The sequence below is a fragment of the Gavialis gangeticus genome, unplaced genomic scaffold (assembly GCF_001723915.1).
Source record: "Gavialis gangeticus isolate Ggan-Ray unplaced genomic scaffold, GavGan_comp1, whole genome shotgun sequence".
NCBI lineage: Eukaryota > Metazoa > Chordata > Crocodylia > Gavialidae > Gavialis > Gavialis gangeticus.
This window is the reverse complement of record NW_017728998.1, coordinates 41,566,746-41,586,074: the sequence shown is the minus strand read 5'-3', so window position 1 is coordinate 41,586,074 and position 19,329 is coordinate 41,566,746. Positions and strand designations below refer to the sequence as shown.

The 19,329-nt window shown below is 43.1% G+C and overlaps 1 protein-coding gene across 2 annotated transcripts in view; it reads left to right on the top strand.

Annotated features, from left to right (window-relative positions):
* MBTPS1 (membrane bound transcription factor peptidase, site 1) overlaps positions 1-19,329 on the top strand; it is a 58,414-nt gene that overhangs the window by 5,568 nt on the left and 33,517 nt on the right. For both annotated transcript variants that reach the window (XM_019505754.1, XM_019505755.1), the window contains exons 2-10: positions 2,081-2,603; positions 5,032-5,289; positions 8,282-8,485; positions 9,768-9,878; positions 10,589-10,698; positions 12,506-12,622; positions 15,637-15,704; positions 16,224-16,326; positions 18,567-18,718. In XM_019505754.1, coding sequence (XP_019361299.1) covers positions 2,417-2,603; positions 5,032-5,289; positions 8,282-8,485; positions 9,768-9,878; positions 10,589-10,698; positions 12,506-12,622; positions 15,637-15,704; positions 16,224-16,326; positions 18,567-18,718 — 1,310 coding nt within the window. In that variant the 5' untranslated portion in view covers positions 2,081-2,416. The remainder of the gene's footprint in view (positions 1-2,080; positions 2,604-5,031; positions 5,290-8,281; positions 8,486-9,767; positions 9,879-10,588; positions 10,699-12,505; positions 12,623-15,636; positions 15,705-16,223; positions 16,327-18,566; positions 18,719-19,329) is intronic.

Sequence of the window (19,329 nt, the reverse complement as noted above, 5' to 3'; positions counted from 1 at the left end):
CCCGGCCCGCTTCGGTCGGCCCTGCGGCGCAGCTTCGGGCGCCGCACGACCCCCCAGCCGAGCCTGCCGTGCCCGGATAGGCCCGGCCCCTGCACGTGCCGACCCTGCTAGCGGCCCCCCACGGCTCGGGAGGGGAGTGGTGGCTGCTGCCACTGCTCACCTAACACCACGTTTTCAGACCCCAGGGGGGCCTGGCAGGATGCACGGGCTGGCTGTGTAGACTGGGGACCTGGCTCCCTTTTCCCAGGGTGTCCTAGAAGGCTGATTCACTTCCACCCTACACTCTCACACTCACTTACACACATGCTCTTCTACTCTCCTGGTCTGGGACCAGAGAAGACCTTTTTTTCATGTGACTCACAAGTACTGTAAAGGAAGCTGGGCAGAGATGCACCTACATGCTAACTGAATTATTTGTATTATACAAGTCTCAAGTAAAAAATGAGGTCTACTCCCATAATAGGCAGGCCAAGCAAAGTAACACTGAGCTTGTCCTTACTATTTTCCTTTGGTATCAGTTTCTACTTGTTTTAACGGCAGAGCAAAAAGCAAGAAACATTGTATGTGGTTCCCAGCCTCAGTCTGCAAGATAGATATTTTGGGTGCTCAAACTTCCCTTTCTGTCTGCTGACTCTTCTATGCAATATTGAATCATAAACTTAGTAGTTGTGATTGTAGGGCTGAGCGCTCTACAAACGTGGATGTAGAGATGATTATATAAAGAGATGATTGTATAATTATAAACAAAGCATTTTCCTTTCTGATGCTGCCAATCCTGGATGGCAGTAGGCAGTAATAGTGCTGTAACTGGGGGGGAAGGCCTAGAAGTAACTAAACTAAAATCAAGAAAGGTAAGGTGACACTTATCTTTTGGAGAAACTGGAATTCAATACAAGACCTGTCAACATTCTCTCTTCTTTGTGCCATGTGCTTTCCTGGGCATTATTTTTTAACATGCACAGGAGATGTTTCAGACATCTTGCTAATACATTTTTAATCCTGCATGACAGCATAAAAGTCAGGATTATTGTTTTTCAGACTCTTCTGCTTTTTCTTCTTCATTCAGGATATATTTATAAGCTAAGTGAAACACAATCTAGCTGAAGAATAATTTTTTAACATCAGAACCATCTTTTATCCTATCTACACCTTTTTGTATCAAGAATTATATCTGTACCAAGCAAGGTGGAACATGTGGACGTTTAAAACCAAAATAATCTTTCAAATGAATTGGACTTTGGGCTGCGAAATTGTCAGTATTGAAGGCAATGCTTCCTTAGGCGCTGATCAGACACAGCATGTGCAAAGAGAGAGTTTGAATTTTTTTAAATACAACAATTCCTAGTAGTTAATATTGTAGTTCTGTTTTAAAACTTTCCTAATGGGCAAAAGGGAAATAACGTGTATTTATGGCCCTGAGGATACCTTCAACTTTGTATCCTGTTTTGTTTTTCTCTTTGTATCTTTCCCTTTCCCACATGCATGGCATGCATTAATGTTACATTGTAATGACTTTCTTTCCACCTTCAGGAAGGTTTAGTGAGCTTTCATTTATACTACCTTTCTTTTTGCCTGGAACTCGATGCTTTCTTCGTGCAGTGTTCTGTTCCTTGCTGGTGGTAGGAACAGTAGTCTGAAGTGGAGTTTTGTCTTTTAGTGCAGCACCAGCCAGTGGAGCTGTAGTGTTGGTGGTTTTTGGTTGACTTTTTTTTCTCAAGAAGGAAGAAATTATGTGAGTGTGATTAGTTTTTCAAACTGCTCTCTTTCTACCTCCATAGTAGGCTGTAAGTGCTGGTTTATTCTCTCAGCTGCTGCTAAAAGAAATTTTGAACTCTTTGGTAGATGTTCATGACTGTGACCAAAATATATAATTACATTTCAGGAATGGTCGAAGTTCTTAAATCTTTTGATTTTTTTTTTTTTGTTTTTTTCTTCCAATGAAATGTTACTGAAAAGTCACCAGTGTTTAAAAGTCTAATGCAAGCTGAAATAATGATTATAAGGTTCAGTCTTGATATTTTTTTAAACTTTTTTGTTTAATAACAGCTAAAACTTTTTGGTATTTTTTTTTTTTTTACAGGTGGGATTGCAAAAAGCTTTGCTAGTTCTACTGTGGGGTTATCGTTCCCATCAAAAAATGGAATTTAGGACTCAGCTGTCACATCCTGAGTAAGAAAATCCTGTCTTCCAAAAATGGAGAAAAAGCGTAGAAAGAAATGAGCCTGTTCACTAGGCTTGACATCAGAAGACCATGAAATCTAGATTTTTGCTTATCTTGGACACAACATTAAGAATATCCAGTTCAATAGCATTAGCACACTTCATAGGTACTTTGCACAGCAAAGGCAGCGTTGCAACAAAAATGAACTAATTTTTAAAGAAGACAAGTGTGACTTGAATATATGGAGTTTTTGGGATGAAACTGTATTCTTTTAGGACCATGAAGTTTGCAAACATCTGGTTGGTCCTGATTGTGATTTTGCTCTGTGGCAAGAAACAGCTGGGCACCAGAGTAGGAAATTCTTCCCAGGAGGCCCATCCTTGTTCTGGATGCTCTCATCTTACTTTGAAAGTGGAATTCTCTTCAACAGTAGTAGAACATGGTAATGAGAATCTAGGTTTTAAAGTGTTTAATACCTAGGTATTAATACAATGGTGGTGTGTACATTATTTGTATTGGTTATAATGCTGTAAATTTCCAGGTGGCATGGGATCCTTTTGTGATAAGTTCTTTGCAGTCATGGAGCAGAGCCTGGTCCCATCCTCAGAGGCATCTAGCTAACTTAAGGAAAGATGTGAACAAGTGTGCCATAGTAGCTGGAAGGGGAGGGAGCAGAGAAGATGGCGCGGTCAGAAGGCGTGGATGGTAAAAAATAATAACCGTAATAATGATGCACTGCTTATGTAGGCTACAGAAGCGCACTGTATAATGATTTTAAATATTTGGCAGGGGGAATATGGAATTAGAGGAGTATTGTGTTTCACGTCGTTTGTTGACGTATATTCAAATCAGAGATGAATCTTGAAGACACTTGAAAGAGGAGAAGCCCAATGGACTAGCTCAGGAAGGATGCTTATAAATAGGAAATGCAGAAAGGTACTTGGGAGAGAAGCAGACAGATGACAAGGCTAATGTGATTGTCAGAACAAAAAGGGTTGAGGGGGTTAGCAAGCCAGAACAAATAAAATTCTTCACAACTCAGTTCACTCATTTATAGGTCCTATAAAAAGCTTGGATTGGTTAAAGTGGAGAAGAGAGCTATTCAAACGGAATAAAATATTATGAGAAATGGCTAAGCAGCATTGACATTCATATTTGGTGTACTCTATTTTTCAAAAATCATAGAATTTCTTATAGAAGAATATTTACCATCTAATTTGATCTTGTATAAACAATCTTTACCTCAAAGAATTTGCTGTCCCATCTCCTAGATGAGCTGGAACTAGGAGAGACAACAAAGAAGCATGGAGGGAGAGTATAAATAAAATAATGCAGTTACATAGATACATACATACTATCTGAAACTTGATGGTTCTTGACGTCATCCTTGAGTGTTTAAGTAACATCTTTACACTGTAACTGAGTAGTCATATCTATTTTATAATACAGTGAAAGATGAGTAAAAGGAATGAACTATGTGAAATTAATATATTAACCTTTTGGCAAGGTAGGTATATTGTTCAAGGCTTAGGGCTTTGATTCAACATCATTTTAAGCATGGGCATAATCTGTAAATAACCTCATTAAAATAGGTGTTCATGTTACCATCAGTTTAAGCCCTGTTTCTGCAACTAACTATAGTGGAAGTTGTGGGTATGCTTGTAAAGTTCAGACCAATACCTGTGAAGTTGGAACTAATTCTGTGTGGGCAGACTCTCACTAATTTCAGTGAGGTTGCACACAGGGGTTGAGGTTTGCCTGTCATTCTCAGAACTGGGGCCTGACATGTAACTTCCTGGGGTCTGACTTTCAATTTATAGTGCTAACATAATAGCATAACATAGTATAACATAATTCTAGTTCTAAGTGAAAACAGCACATATCAATTGGATAACAAATTCTTTTCTTATAAAACTGAGTACTAAATTAGCATTTAATTTTTTTTCTGGGAGATGTGGAGGGAATTACGTTAGTTTTTGTATCATTTTGTTTACCAATTCAACTGTTAACACTCATTCTCTTTCCGGAGGTGGCGTCAGGTTTTCATAATTCAGAACCATGCCAGTTTTTTTTTTTCTTAAATGTTTAGTTTATAAACTGCAGAAAGTCATGTAAAACAAACTGTTCACAAAAGTATGTTATATTTAAATACATTGCCTCAGGATTGGAAAAAACAATGTGCACCTACCCTGTGTCTACGCTCTTTTGAACACATTAACTATAGGAAAAACCTGCTTTAAACTTTTTCCTTCTTGTTAAGGTTTGTTACTTTGCTTGTCAGACCCTTGGCATTGACGAGACTTAGTTCAAAGTTTCCTTTCAGCTTTGAAGTTGATAGTTTCAGTTACACAGAATGACTGTGTACTTTCACCCAAAGTACACAATAGGGCCAAGAGTTCCTGTGAACTTCAGTGGTATATGGTATTAACCAATGTGCAAGTAACTGGTGTTTGCTCCAAAAGAGAACAAACTAGGGCTGGCATTGTTATAAAGTTAAATGAATTATTAATTCATCTGATATGCCTGTAAATAGGGTAATACCATGTTTTATTTCTTTTACAGTTTCTCAATAAATCTAACTCCAGTTGAGAGTAGTCAGGCAGTCAAGAGCTCTTTCTTATTTTTCCATTATAATGAATATCCTTATCCCCTGCTTCCAAAATCTAAACTTATATATAGAGATCCAAGTTACATTAATAATACACAAATTGAATCTGAATATTTTCATTTAGGAGGTATAAGGGATTCCTTTAATTTGTGGTGGTTGTTTTGACAGCGAGTAGAAATATTTCATCATCTGGAGCTATGTAGAAGTATCCTTTGTAATGTACAGTTCAAATGTCAGTTCTAACATGGTGTTCTCCTTGCAGAATACATTGTGGCTTTCAATGGATACTTTACAGCTAAAGCTAGAAGTAAATTTATTTCAAGTGCATTGAGGAACAGTGATATAGAGAACTGGAGGATTGTACCTCGCAACAACCCAGCCAGTGACTATCCTAGTGATTTTGAGGTGATCCAGATCAATGAGAAACAGAGAGATGGAGTGCTGACACTGGAAGATCATCCAAACATCAAACGGGTAACACCCCAGAGGAAAGTCTTTCGCTCTCTCAAGTATTTGGAGTGTAAGTATATTCCTTCTTGGCTTCTAAACTGTTTTCACTACATTCACTGTAAAAAAAAAAAAAAAAAAAAAAGTCTGTAGGATTTATTCAAGCCTCCCAAAATTAGTATGCTGTAAATGCTCAAATGAGAAAGCATTGATAAAGACTCATCCCTTTAACTGTGAAACTGTCTAGTTCTTACTTTATTAAACTGCTAGTGATTACAGCTATGACTTAAAAGTTGTATTTTCTGTAGTGATCAGGGGCTCTAGACTACTGGTCAGTTAGGGGTGTGTGAAATGGGCTATGTTCCATTCAGATTCAGCCCACCCCAATTTCATCTCCCAGTGTGAGCCTCCCAGTGCTAGAGGAGGAGCTGGATCTGGAACCAGCTAAAGAAATTCTGGGGACTGAGGGGGAAACTGACTTTGTGCTCCACAGTTCTCAAAGTTCCCCTAGAGCCAGGTCTTCTTCTCAGGAGGTTGTGATGACAGGTGGCTCAACTTTCCCTGTTGTTGTGCCTCTGCCTGCTGAAGAGGGGGATAAGGTAGGATCCCCACCCTGAACCCAGAAGTGGGGGAGTAGTGTAGCTTGGGATTATTTTGAGGTGGCAGATGATCCCAAGTATGCTATCTGCCAGCACTGCCGAAAGCATATCAGTCAGGGCAAGGAGGTGAAACACTTCACCACCATGGTGATGCTGCTGCATCTCAGGAGGCAGCAGCCCCTTGCCCTTGTTCCTGCTCAGCCTGGTATCAGTGGGAGCATGCCCAAAGGGAAGTCCCCCTCTCACTGTAAAGCCCCTGTCCCCACGAAGCAGAGGCAGGCCGCCTTGGAGCGGTGGGGGAAAGGTGCAGACAAAAGGGGGCACATTATAAAGGTGAGTGAGGTCACCCATAGCATTGGGGAGATGCTTGCTCTGGATGGCCAGCCCTTCTTAGTTGAGCGGCCAAGGTTCAGACAGCTCATGGCACTCATGGTCCCATCCTACCAAGTGCTCTCACGTGCCACCTTTAGGAGGGCAGTGGTGCTCTTCCTGTATGAGGCATGCAGGGAGTACTTGAGGGAGCAGCTGCACAAGGCAGGGCTGGAGGTAGCCTTGCACTTTACCTCTGACATCTGGAGCAGCTGGGGTGGAGATCATGCCTGCTTCTCCCTCACAGGGCACTGGTCAGACCGTCGGTGGGCTCTACTTCAGGCTGAGGTGATGGATGAGTCCCACACAGCAAGGGAGATCATGGTGGCCATGAACCACATGGTGCAGGGGTGGCTTGTTGGGCAGGGCGAGCTCATCATCACCGACAGTGGGGCCAGTATGGTCAAGGCAGTCCATGATGCCAACTTTGTTGGCATCCACTGTGTGGCACGCAAACTGCACCTCATAGTCAGAGATGCCTTGGAGGACAGGGCTGCCAGCGATTGTGCCATCACTACCACCCACCTGATTTCAAAATGCAGGAAGGTGGCAGGCTACTTCCACCACAGCATCAAGAGGGGCAAGATGCTGCGGGAGAAACAGGCAATAGGCCTGTACAAAGTAGCTAGCATTCGCTTTGGATTCAGGGGATAGTGATTCGATTCGGTGATTCGAATCGCTGTCCCAAATCAATTCAGCTGAGTCTGATTCAGAATCAAACAGGCCCCAGGCCCGAGCCCGCTCTCCCAGTCCTGTCATTGGCTGCCCTGCCTGGCCCCACCCTCCCGGCTCTTTAGAAGAAAAAAGCCCTGTACTTGCCAGTTGCTGCAATGTGGGGGGCACGGTGGCAATCCTTGCTGCCCCCCATTGCCAAAAAAAACCCAACAGAAAGTCAGGAGCTGGGGCCAGGTGGGGCAGCCTTGGGGGGCGGTGGGGGGGCACTCAGTTGGGCTGGGGGAGCAGGCAGGGGTCCCCCCATGGTCCTCTCCCTCCTCCTCCAGCTCCTTGCCCCCTCTTACCAGCACAGATTCTGGATCTAGCTCCCTGCGATGGCAAGTGGGGGCTACCCAAATCTCTGAAGCTCTCCAAATGTTTTCCGAATCGGTTTGGAGAGCTGTGAATCGATTTGAACCTTTTTATTTGTCTCCTGATTTGATTATGAGTTGGAGATTTCGCTGCCAAATCGAGCCAAATTTCCTCCTTATCGAATCAGCTCCTGAAGCTTCGCGAAGTCCTAACAGACAGAGCTGAGCATCCTGGAGCAGAAAATCATGCAAGATATGGAGACTGGTTGGAATGCCACATACCTAATGCTGGAAAGGCTGGTGGATCAAGAGAAGGCCATCCATGAGATGGCCTTGCTCGGAGAGATTGGGATCAGCGGTCCGCTTAACAGAGATGAGCGGGATACCATCTCCCAGATCTTGGTGGTCCTCAAGCTCTTCCTCAAGGCCACTGAGACCCTCAGCACTGGCAGTGCCCTCCTTAGCCAGGTGATCCCCATAGTGAGGGAACTTGAGAACCAGATGGAGAAGTTCCAGGGAATCAATGTTCTTCTGAAGCAGATTCATTCGAACCGATTCGAGACAGTGATCCAGATCTCTGAATTGAATCACTGTCGTCTGAATCAGCCGAATCTGAATTGAATACTTCCCTATTTGCACAGGCCTACTGGCCATTAAATCACCAGGAGATTAAATCTAAACTTTACCTGTCTTTAGTGGAATTAGAATTTTATCACTGACTGATTTTCAGGTAATAAAAACTTTCCCATCTGAAATGCTGATCTGTGATAAGGCTGTAGTGCGAGGTGTAAGGGTTTGTTAGGGTGATATCTTTACTGGACCAACTAAATGGCTGGGATAAACTTAGATAGGCTTTCAAATGTAAAACATTGCTTTTGAAATGTGCACCTCAGAATGTAAGGCATTTAAAAGGTTGTCTAACTGTATCCCTCTCATATAATTTTTGGACCATCATAACTGAAGCATCACCCTTACACTACCATAGAGCTATAGTATAATAATAGTATATAAAATGCACATATTTTGTATTATCCTCTTACATATTTTTCTCCATCTTAATAACCATATATAGCTGATCGTACATTGAACTGCAATGAAACCAGATGGACCCAAAAATGGCAGTCATCTCGTCCCCTGAGAAGAGCAAGTCTCTCCCTAGGTTCTGGATTTTGGCATGCAACTGGCAGACATTCAAGCAGGCGTCTACTGAGAGCTATACCACGGCAAGTTGCACAGACGCTTCAGGCAGATGTGCTCTGGCAAATGGGTTATACAGGTATGCTGTTGCACGTTGGCTTGTCATAACAAATAAGCTAAGTGCCTCTGAGATGCAGGAAAAGTGAATACTGCTTTAATAAGCATGAGCTAACTCATGTGCATGTATTCAGTTGATACTGATCATCTGCATATTCTGTAGAGGTTGAGAAGTACCTATTTTTGCAAAGCATTGACTTAACAAAGTTTACTCAATGTAAAGGTTTGCCTGTTGTTTGAATTTGTGTAGGCTAACCTGGAGACAGTTTTCATGTAATCCAAAAATAAAATAATGCTTTATTGCGTGAGAGATCACCAAGCCCCAGAGCCAACATTCATACAACTCTTGAAAACCTCCAGGTTTTTTCTGTGTTAATCTCCTTTCTTCTCTCTTTCCACAGCCTTATTTCTCTTCTCTTTCCATTCCTGCTGTCCTGTCACAACAGAGTACTAAACTATCAGTCTGTAAAAAATGAATGCAGTACTGGGGATACAGTTGAGAACAGGGTGTTCAATGTTAGAGATGGAGCACATATCCATAAATGGTAGGGGGAATGGGAACAATCAGTCCTCTGAGCAGGACTCTGTGGGAGGCCTAGGAAATAACAGGCCTCTGTAGGCAAACTGCTTTGCACTTAGCATATAAACAGCCATAAACCAAACACTAAATTGCTCCCTATTAAATATCCACCCCTAATTCCAGTCTCATACTTATTCATGTAAAAATAACATAAAGGTTTGCTCTATAGCCATAGTCAAAATTTTAATTATGCACTATAATTTAGTTTTACTCAGATTTAAGGTTGTGCTCTGGATGGAGAAATTTTGTACCTCTTCCATGGATAGTTACATATTGGAAATCAGAGGAGCATTATGCAGGTGATAACATTTACTGCATACCTGGGACAAAATGAAGGTTGCACAAATAATTATTTTTGTCTTATCTTGACCTTTTACGTGATTCACTTCTTTAAACTTTATATTATTTTGTAATCATTTTTAAAAGAAACAAATATAGGGTTGATATTGGAAAAACCCAAATACATTAGTGCAACTTTCAAATATACCTTTAATACAAGTAAGAGTAAAACGAGAGATCGCATTGTTGGCCTCTTTATCCTCAAGTAAATTATAGCTCATTTTAGTTTGGGAAAACACAAAATTATAGGCCACATGGTGCTTTAAGCAGACTGGTCTCCTTTTACATACAAGTATAAAGTCATATGAAGATATAGTTAAGAACATATAGTTGCATACTACTAAGACAAAAATATTTCTATGTTAATCCTTTTCTTTGGCAATAGGTGCTGGTGTAAGAGTAGCTGTCTTTGACACTGGACTCACTGAAAGACATCCACATTTCAAAAATGTAAAGGAAAGAACAAACTGGACAAATGAGAGAACCTTGGATGATGGTAGGTCTAGCCTGTAGCATTCTTAAAAGTAGGACTGGTACGTATGATTTAACACACTAACTTAGATTATGAAGCTATAATTGTTTTTTAAATGTTACAGCAATGTTTTCTTCATGTATAATAAGGTCTAATTATACATGGAACAGAATGTGGCGAAGTCTTACCGATGTAAGTGGTACTTTCTGATTGATATGGTATAAAGACTCAATAGTTCAGAAGATCGTGTGTTAAGTTTCCTTAAGTCTGTCATATGTAACTCCAGAAGTTATAAACAGAGCTTAAATGTGGACTTCGGAACATATGTCCTTTTTCCAGTATGATGTAGTTTTCCCAGTTTTTAACCTTCTGTTTGAAATGTTACTTATTGAAAAATAAAGGAAAAGGGACAGTCTAGCAGAAAACATCTTTTGTCCAAGAGAGATTCTATTTCTTCTCTATCTGCCCATTATTAGAAATCTGGCATCATGGAAGTAAGCAGCAAACCTCAGTGGGACTGGAGTTTCACTATATTTTCAGTTATAGACATTTTTGTGGTTAAGAATCTTTTGGACTGTCGTATCTGTGGTTTTTAAAAATAAACGTAGGCCTCTGAGAATGAAAGATGAAAGCATTTGCACATGAATTCTGTTTTATTAGGAATAAATTGATGAAGTCATTTGGCCTCCAGCACCTGCTTTTATTGACTTTATATTACTGTTTACATGGCACAGGCCTTGGACATGGGACTTTTGTAGCTGGTGTGATAGCAAGCATGCGGGAATGCCAGGGATTTGCCCCTAATGCTGAGCTGCACATTTTTAGAGTCTTCACAAATAATCAGGTAAACAGCGTAAATATTTTATTTTCATTCAAGCCTTTTTGCCTTACAAATCTTGCATATTCCTATGGGCTTTGAACTAATTCATTTTATGGAGAGAAGTTATTCAGTCTAGAGGTGCACCGATACATTGGTCTGTTATCGGATCAGCACCGATATAAAGAAAATTGACTGTATTGGAAATCAGCCTGATGTGGCTGATAATTTGGCTGATGAATGCCCGTGCATGCACGCAGCTGCAGTGCAGCACGTAGGCAGTGAGAAAAACAGCCCATGTAGCTGGTAAGTTTGTTGTGGTGGAATGGGTGGGAGGGTGCAGATCAAGGCCCTGCAGTGAGGGAGAGAGTAAGGCAGGGGCTGGGGTAGGTGCTGCCCAGCTGGGCTGGGCCAGGGCACAGAACAGCCGTGGCTCATCCAGGGGGTGGTTCCCACCACTGCACGCACCTGTGGGGTGGGGGGAGAAGGGGTGGGCATGTGCCCTGTAACAGGGGGCCTGCTCAGGGCTGTTCTCAGAGTGGCCTGCCCACCTATTCCTGGGCTAACCGCCTGTGTTCTCACCTGCCATGCCTTGATGTCAATAATTAATTAATGTTAATTAGCGGAGGCTGCCCCTTTACTGCCCCGATGCCAGGGGGCACTATCTGCAGCTCCATTCCTCCCCTACACCTCAGCCCAAGCCTTGCCGATGGCATCTAGGTGTTCTCGTCATCGCTGGCCCCACATTGGGCCCCAGAATCCTTCTTTCAGGACCCCTGCATTCAGGCGGCCTACCCTGTCTTCATTCAGCCTATCCCTGAAACTATTTTCCCCTCTTGGGTGTGGTCTTCCCGGCACCTTTGGCTACCAGCCCTGGCCCACCTGCAGGCCAGTTGGAACCCCAGGCCCTTGGCTCTTGCGTGTCCCTTGCAGTGGGTCCCTGGCCCTTTTGACCATCCTGGTCTTGGCCCCAGCATGGGCCAGTCGAAGGTACTCTCTCAATCAGGTCCGAGTCTCTAGCCCCTGTCTCTCGGGGTCTTCTCTCCAAGCCCTACAAACAAAGGGGTTACCCACCGTTGTGGGGGCTAGGGGTTACGGTGCCCCAACCCACCTTTCACTGGGGTGTCCCAAGTGCATCCCAGCTCAGCCCCCACCAAGAAGAGTCCAGCCCTGGCTGCCCCAGCCCACAGCTTCACTCTGCCCTGCCCTGTGCAGATCTGGGGGCGCCTACCCCCCCTTACTTCCCCCCCATGCCTCCTGGGGTGTGCGCAGCAGCAGGAACCGCCCCCCCAATGCCTCCCAGACGAGCCGTGGCTCAGTTCTGTGCCTGCTCCAGCCCCACTCCCTCCTCACCACAGGAGCCTTGATCTGCCTCTCCCCACGCATCTTCCCTCCTCCCTTCCCTTCTACCACAACAGACTTAGCAGCTGCATGCTGCTCTTCAAGCTGCAGGGCTGTGTATCGGAAATCGGATCAGTATTGGCTTATATACCTCCTTAAAAATCTGCTATCGGTATCAGCCTTCCAAAATTTCTGTCGGTGTACCCCTAATTCATTCATGTGTTTTGAATGATCCACCTCACTTAATTCAAAACATGAAAATTTCCTTCATTCAGAGCTGTTGACACTCGCTTTCTATTTTTAATTTTAAAAATTTTAATTGAAAAACTCAATACTTGTTCTTTTGTGTGTTTCCTACCCTTAGTTTTAATTGAAAAACTCAATACTTGTTGTTTTGTGTGTTTCCTACCCTTAGTTTTCTGTGCCTGCTGCCCAATTCATTTTATTGTCATTTGATTTTTCAAGGTGTGGCTTGTTTTCTTTTCTTAAACAGGTCTCCTATACATCCTGGTTTCTGGATGCTTTTAACTATGCCATCTTAAAGAAGATAGATGTGTTAAACCTTAGTATCGGTGGACCAGACTTCATGGATCATCCTTTTGTTGATAAGGTTAGTGCAAAAACAGTGGTAAATGTATTTTTAGAATGCTCACCTTAAAGGTCCCAGTTCTGCAGCATTTTTTATGTGAGCAGGTAGGTAGCTTCACCAGGTCTGAGCAGTAAAAGCCAGCACAGTATAGAAAAAAACAGCTGGGGGTGAGGATTCCCAGAGGTAGCAGGCAGGCAAACAGTTATCTCTCAGCCCCTTCCACTTCCTCGAAGTGGCAGCAGTCCTTGTGCAGCTGGCCCAGGTACTACTGCTGCTCCAGCAGGAGGCATTAAATGTGGGCCTTGGGGCAGGGCTCAGCTCAGGCCAGTCGGCAACTGGGGGGCGGGGGTGAGTCCCCCTGTGGCTGATCTCACCAACTGGGGGCTGTGTGCCCCCACTCCCTGGCCAGCACTCGCAGGGGAGGCACCAGTGTTCCCTCCTGCCCCCACTGCCTGTCGCCTAAGCAGGGAGCACTGCCTGTCATGGGGCCTACATGTTGCTACTGAGGGCAGGCAAAAAATGGCCCAAGGATCCAAGTTTGGCCATCAGGCAGTTCCATCTGGCCCGTAGGCCCCCTCCATAAGCCCTGGCCCTGGGCTGCCCCTTTGCAAGCCAGCATGTCCCTGCAGCAGGTGCTGGTTGCTAAGCGACTACCCCCACCCCAGCCTGGCCTGACCCACCCAAGCCCTGAGCCAGGCGGCACCATTGACAAGAAGCCTCTGCCTGACAGAGCTTGTGCCTGGCCATCCCAAGTCTGTTCCCAACCTCTGCCTGTGAGACTGGGAATACAGGTACAGGCCTCACTGGGCTGGGGCCAGGGCTGCTGGGGAAAATGGAGCAGGAGCATGAGAAGCTGTGTGCTATGGGGCAGGCTGGGCAGGCCCTGCATGCTGCAGGAGCTGCGCACTATGGGTCTGGATGGGGGTGACCCTGACGTTGCCATCACGTGTGGCTGGAGACTGAGGTGGGTGTGTGGAAGGTGCACGCTGTGGGGCTGGGTGGAGCTGGCCCCAGATGCTGCCCCCATGTGCAACCAGGGACTCTTGCAGGAGTGTGGGAGCTGCAGCTATGGGGCCAGGTGGAGCTGGCCCCGCTCCCTGCCCCCACATGTGGCTGGGGATTTGGGTGGGAATGTGGGAGTTGCACACTATTGGGCCCGGTGGTACTGGCCCCTGCATGCTGTTGCCATGTGCAGCCAGGGGCCGGAGCTGGGGTGAGGTTGGCCCCGCACACTGCTGCCACCTGTGTCTAGGGACTGGGGTGGGGAGCACAGGGAGCTGTGTGCTGTAGGACTGGCTCCACTCTGGCACAGCTGGGGACTCGGAGGACCCCCTCTCCCCCACACACTCCCACACCCTCCCACCATACTCTCATACTTCCACATACCTCACCCCCCAGCATAACCTAGAACACACACACCCTTCTTACCTCCCATACAATATACAAGAGTAAGACTGTATTTTGAGCTATTATGCAGTTGCCTGTAGACACACAATGCAAATGCGCATAAATCAAAACAAAATATTTTTTAAAATAAAATAAAAATAAGTTACAGTAGATGTTTGATTTTATTTATTTATTTAAATAATATATGATTTGTGTGTGTGGTTTGTTTTTTTTTTTTTTTTTTTACAGTTTCAAGATTGCAATTCTCCCTCTCTTAAAAGGAGTACTTCTGGGGCAAGGGGAGGGGCTTTCAGGGGGAAAAGATCAGGAGTTGGGGTCAGACTTTCGGCTTCAGGATGGGGGTGAGGCATCTGTCAAGGGGTGGGGCTACCCTTGTGGCCCTTGACAGCTGGCAAAAACTCATTAAGCAGCCCTTCAGCTGAAATAATTGCCCACCCCTGAGTTAGAGGTTTCCCTGATGTTTCGTCAAGGGGTTAGCATGAACAGGATCAAAACATAAACCAGATAATAAAATTATATAATTCACAAATTGGTGTCAATAGATAAAGTGCAATATTTAAGCGGTTTTGAGGATCTATCATCTCTCAACCGTTTTTGTCTACAATAAATTTATCTAAAATTTGTTTAAGAGCAATTTTGATTTAAATTGAAATAATAGGCTGGATTATTTGATTGCAAGTCTGTCCCCTAATAAATCTGCATTTAAAAAAAGATCTGTTTTAGCAAATATAGCAAATATAAAAAGTTTAAATATAAAATTTAAAAATATAAAATTTAGCAAATATAGAAGGAGCTCACAAGGCACTAAAAACTGACAGAACTGGTACATAAATTCTGCAGAATGCAACTTCAGTTTCTTTGGTTATTTCAGCCTGTCTTTCAAAAGCACTGAATTAATTTAACTGAATCAAAAGTATACTTTAGAAATGGCTAATGAGGAAGGGTACAGTTCTTTTTTTTTTCTTTTTTTTTTTTTTATGTATTCTGAATTATTAGAATTGAATTTTAGTCTGACAACCAAATTTGAATGCTGTTTAGCAGGACTTAACTCTGACTGAGGGTCTAGGCGGTGAGGTTTTACTGTACGCTTTTTATTGAGGGTTAAAACACCTCGGTGTAGCTTTCCATCTACTAATGGTAAGAGCACATGAGCAGTTGCCATGGAGCAGCTGATGTACAGGAAAATTTTGCTCTCTTATAACTTGCAGTTAGTTTATCTGCCCGTGCCCTCAGGTCTGTGAATATATATTTCATAATATAAAGCTGGTATTTCACAACAGTGCAAACAGAGCTAGTACAGCCAGCAGTGTATTGCTGATATTATAATATTTTATATTTGATATTAAATGCACATCATGTAGCTTTCTTAAGCTCTTGCTCTGCATTAATAAAAAGTTTTTTTTTCTGTAATAGTTAACCTGGAGGCTGACAGGTATTACTAAAACTATCAATAGGGTGTATGTTGCAAGTAACATTAAGATGACGGTTGTAGATGTAAGAAAATTGCTGCCATTATACCAGTGCAATTGATTAGTGTTCTAAAACAGAAAAACAAACCAAAAAAAGCAACCCCAAAAGCTTTTTGACTTCAGTATGTTGTTTTAAGTGTCTGTTTTTTGGCTTTGCAGGTATGGGAGCTGACAGCTAACAATGTGATCATGGTTTCTGCTATTGGCAATGATGGCCCCTTATATGGGTAAGTTTCTTAAAAAGATTATTTTCTCCTCTTGAAAATCATTAGTCAAATGCTAATCCGTCTATCAAGAGTAAACTGAGTTAAGCTGTTTTTTCCACTTTCACTCTGTGCTTCACAAATAAGCTCCTGAATATAGCTGGATAAATTTAATTGATTCGGTTTTCACAGGGTTTGCAAAACGTGAAAAGAAAAGTCTTTCCTTACTTTTGAGTATCAACAGATGTTTGCATTGGCAAATTTCAGCTTTTAAGGAATGCAAAAACATGGGCGTCTAAAATGATTGCTACTTTAAAATTTGGCCCCTTTGACATGATGCTGTAATATGTAATCATTGCCTGTTTTCTGGATATGCTTTGATCATTTTAGGTATTGCTTGAAAAGTTATTGTTTGTGAAATAAGTGACCGTACTATCAAACAGTATCTGTTATCACATCTGTGGAATTTAAACATAACCATGGAGAACTCTGCTAGGTACATGCCTGTTGTATTTATGGACTCTATTTCCTCCTCCTCTTTAGCACTCTCAATAACCCTGCAGACCAGATGGATGTGATTGGAGTAGGTGGAATTGACTTTGAAGATAATATTGCTCGTTTCTCATCTAGGGGTATGACCACTTGGGTAAGTTACTCTGTTTAGCTTAATCAGTTTAGGTTCCAGTAAATGCAGGTTTCTGGGATTTAATGGAATTAACAGAAGTTTATGAAGTTTGGCTGATGGAGGAAAAGAGAAAATTTAAAAGTTTCAAACTTCAGTGGTTCTAATTAAAATGTGTAAACTGACAGAATACCTGTTCTAAACACAAACTGACATCAACTCAATAGTTTTTTTTTATATTTTAGATTATAAAAGTAAGGCCGTAAAAAGGCATTTGTTAATGAAGAAGAGGTTGGGGCCACTAGCTTATTCCTTTTTAACTTTTGAGTGTGAGCTTGCATCAGTTGCTGGCATTATTCTTGAGCCATTTTTGAATTGGAGGCACAAGAACTAAACCTCTCTACATACTATGTAGACAGGAGGAGGTTTCTTGTTCTTTCTCCTTATTCTCATCACACTTGTACATGCCACAGGATTGGTTACAATCCACCCATTATTACATATTTATTTTTAGCTATTAGGTCCTGGGAAAAGATATGCAGGATCCCTACTTTATGTATGTGAAAAAAAGATAAGCACATGAATTTTTTCACAGGCTTGTCTCCTGATTTTTTTTTTTTTCTAATTCATAAAGTTTTCTCACATTTTTTCCTGAATTATTAACAAAACCACATTTAGGCTAGTTTAATCACGTGAGAATTGCTGTATTAATTGAGATTTGTCCATCTACTTCAGTTTGTCAGGGGCATATCTTCATTCACGCCACAGTTTAGATCAGTAAAACTTTTTTCCCTTTAAATTCCTACAGTTATGAATTTATAAACCCACTTTTTCCAAAGCAAATTGCCTTTTTTGGTTTAGCTGGTGTCATTTTGGAGGAAGTTTTAAGTAGAAAAAAGTTTGATTACTATAATTATTATAACTGGCATAATAGGTACAGATTTACTATGTAGATAAACATTGCGTTCTTGGTCTCAGCAGCTCCTGTCCTAATGAGTTATACTAGGGGTTGGCAACCCCAGCATGCATGCCAGAGCATGGCACATGAGGTCATTTTGCTTGGCACACCACAACCGACCCAGGCTTTGGGCAGCTACCACCAGCTGCAGACCCCAGGCTGCTTGCGGCAGGGAAGCTGCATGCCCTGCTGTGAGCAGGCCAGGCTCTATGGCAGGCAGTAGCTGCCCAGAGCCAGGGCTGGATGTAGCAGGCAGTCGCGAGCCTACAAGCAGCTGCACTGCAGTCCGGAGTTCTGGCCCAGCTCATTGCCATGCATGCCTCGGGGAGCACCACAGGGAAGGGGCTGGGGACTGTGCACCCGCAAAGCCTGGCATCCCCACAGGGGGCACATCCCCATGGTGCTAGGTCCATTTGCAAAGGGCAAGGCGAGCTGCTTGAACTCAGCAGACGTGCTCAGGAGAACTCTAACCAGGTGGCTCTGGCTCTACTGCTCTCATCCACATGTCCTCCCCCTGTAGAGGTCATCCACATGGTGGCTGAGGGAGCTGTGTCCCAGGGGGGTCACACACTAGGTTTGACCTATAGCCCTGAGGACAGGATGGGGCAGCCCTCAGCCTGGCCATGGGCCCAAGGGAAGGTGCTTGTGGGCAGGGATCTGCTATCCTGGCCCAGGGAGCTCCTTTTCCTACACCCAAGTGCTGGTGGGCTGAGCCGAGCTGCACTGCCAGTCCAACCCCCACTCCGTGGAGAGCAGCACAGGCCTGCCCAGTGCCTGGGTTACTTGAAGCATGCAGCCGCATGGCTACGAGCGGCTGCAGTGGGCCTGGCTCAGCTCGTTGGCAGCAACTGCATGCATGCCTCAGGGAGCACAGCGGGGAAGGGGCTGGGGCTGCTTTGCCACAGTAAGGGTTGGGCCTCTTGCAACTACCCCACTGCCTGCCCCTGGTATGCCAATATCTTTGAAGTCCAGGTTGCCTGGGTTTTTGGCTCTCAACCCAAAAAAAGTTGCTGATCCTTGAGTTGCACAGTCTAGTAATCATACACTGTACTGTCTTTTTTTTATGAGGTTTAAATTTCCCATCTTTTATTTTCATTAAATATCCCCTTATTTTTGTATTAAAGGAGAAGGGACAGAAAGAAATGCATTTTATATTAATTTGCATTTATTTTCCTTTAACTAATTAACTTCAGATCGTTCTTTTTGATAATGTAATTATTTCTGAATGGCCCAGTAATTAATTTTGCAGACGTCTGAGATACTCAAGCCTAGACAAAAAAAGGATAACTTGTTTATTTTTTAACAGGAACTTCCTGGAGGTTATGGTAGAGTGAAGCCTGACATTGTTACTTATGGCTCAGGAGTAAGAGGTTCTGGTATGAAGGGTGGCTGCCGCTCCCTATCTGGAACAAGTGTTGCCTCTCCTGTAGTGGCAGGTGCTGTCACCTTGCTAGTCAGGTAATTATTGAATGATAAATACAGATTAAGTACAGATCTTAGCGACATTTGATTCACAGCTTGTAACGACCGTGAGAAGCATATTCATTAACCATTATTTTCTGCGTGGCTGCTAACTTTGAAGAATTGTGATATAGTTCTTCAATTTGAAATGTTAACTCGTCTCAAGAAAAATCTAATTCTATGGAGGAGAAGCTTGGGCCTAATAGATATATGGAATTGAATAAATATTCTATTTTGTTGTATTCTATTATCCATTTTTTATTGGCAGAAAGGGGAGAAAGCTCTAAAGGTTTAGCTTTACAACAAAACGGGCTCCAGGTTTCAAACTTCAGGAGACTTCAGACAGGGACTAAGATATCACTTTGTCTCAAAATATTGTTGATTGAATATGCTCAATTCTTAGGGCAATGTTGAGAATGTGAGTCTTCAAACATACAGGAAAATGTTTCATTTTCACCTTCTGCAGTTCTGTTGAAAAATTACTTGTGAAATATTCTCTAATGTAACTATTATGTACAGACTAAATGCCAGTTTTATGTTGTTTCAAAATGAACAGATTAAAGCAGTGGGGGCAAGCTTTTATGGCAGATACACAACAGATTAGCTTC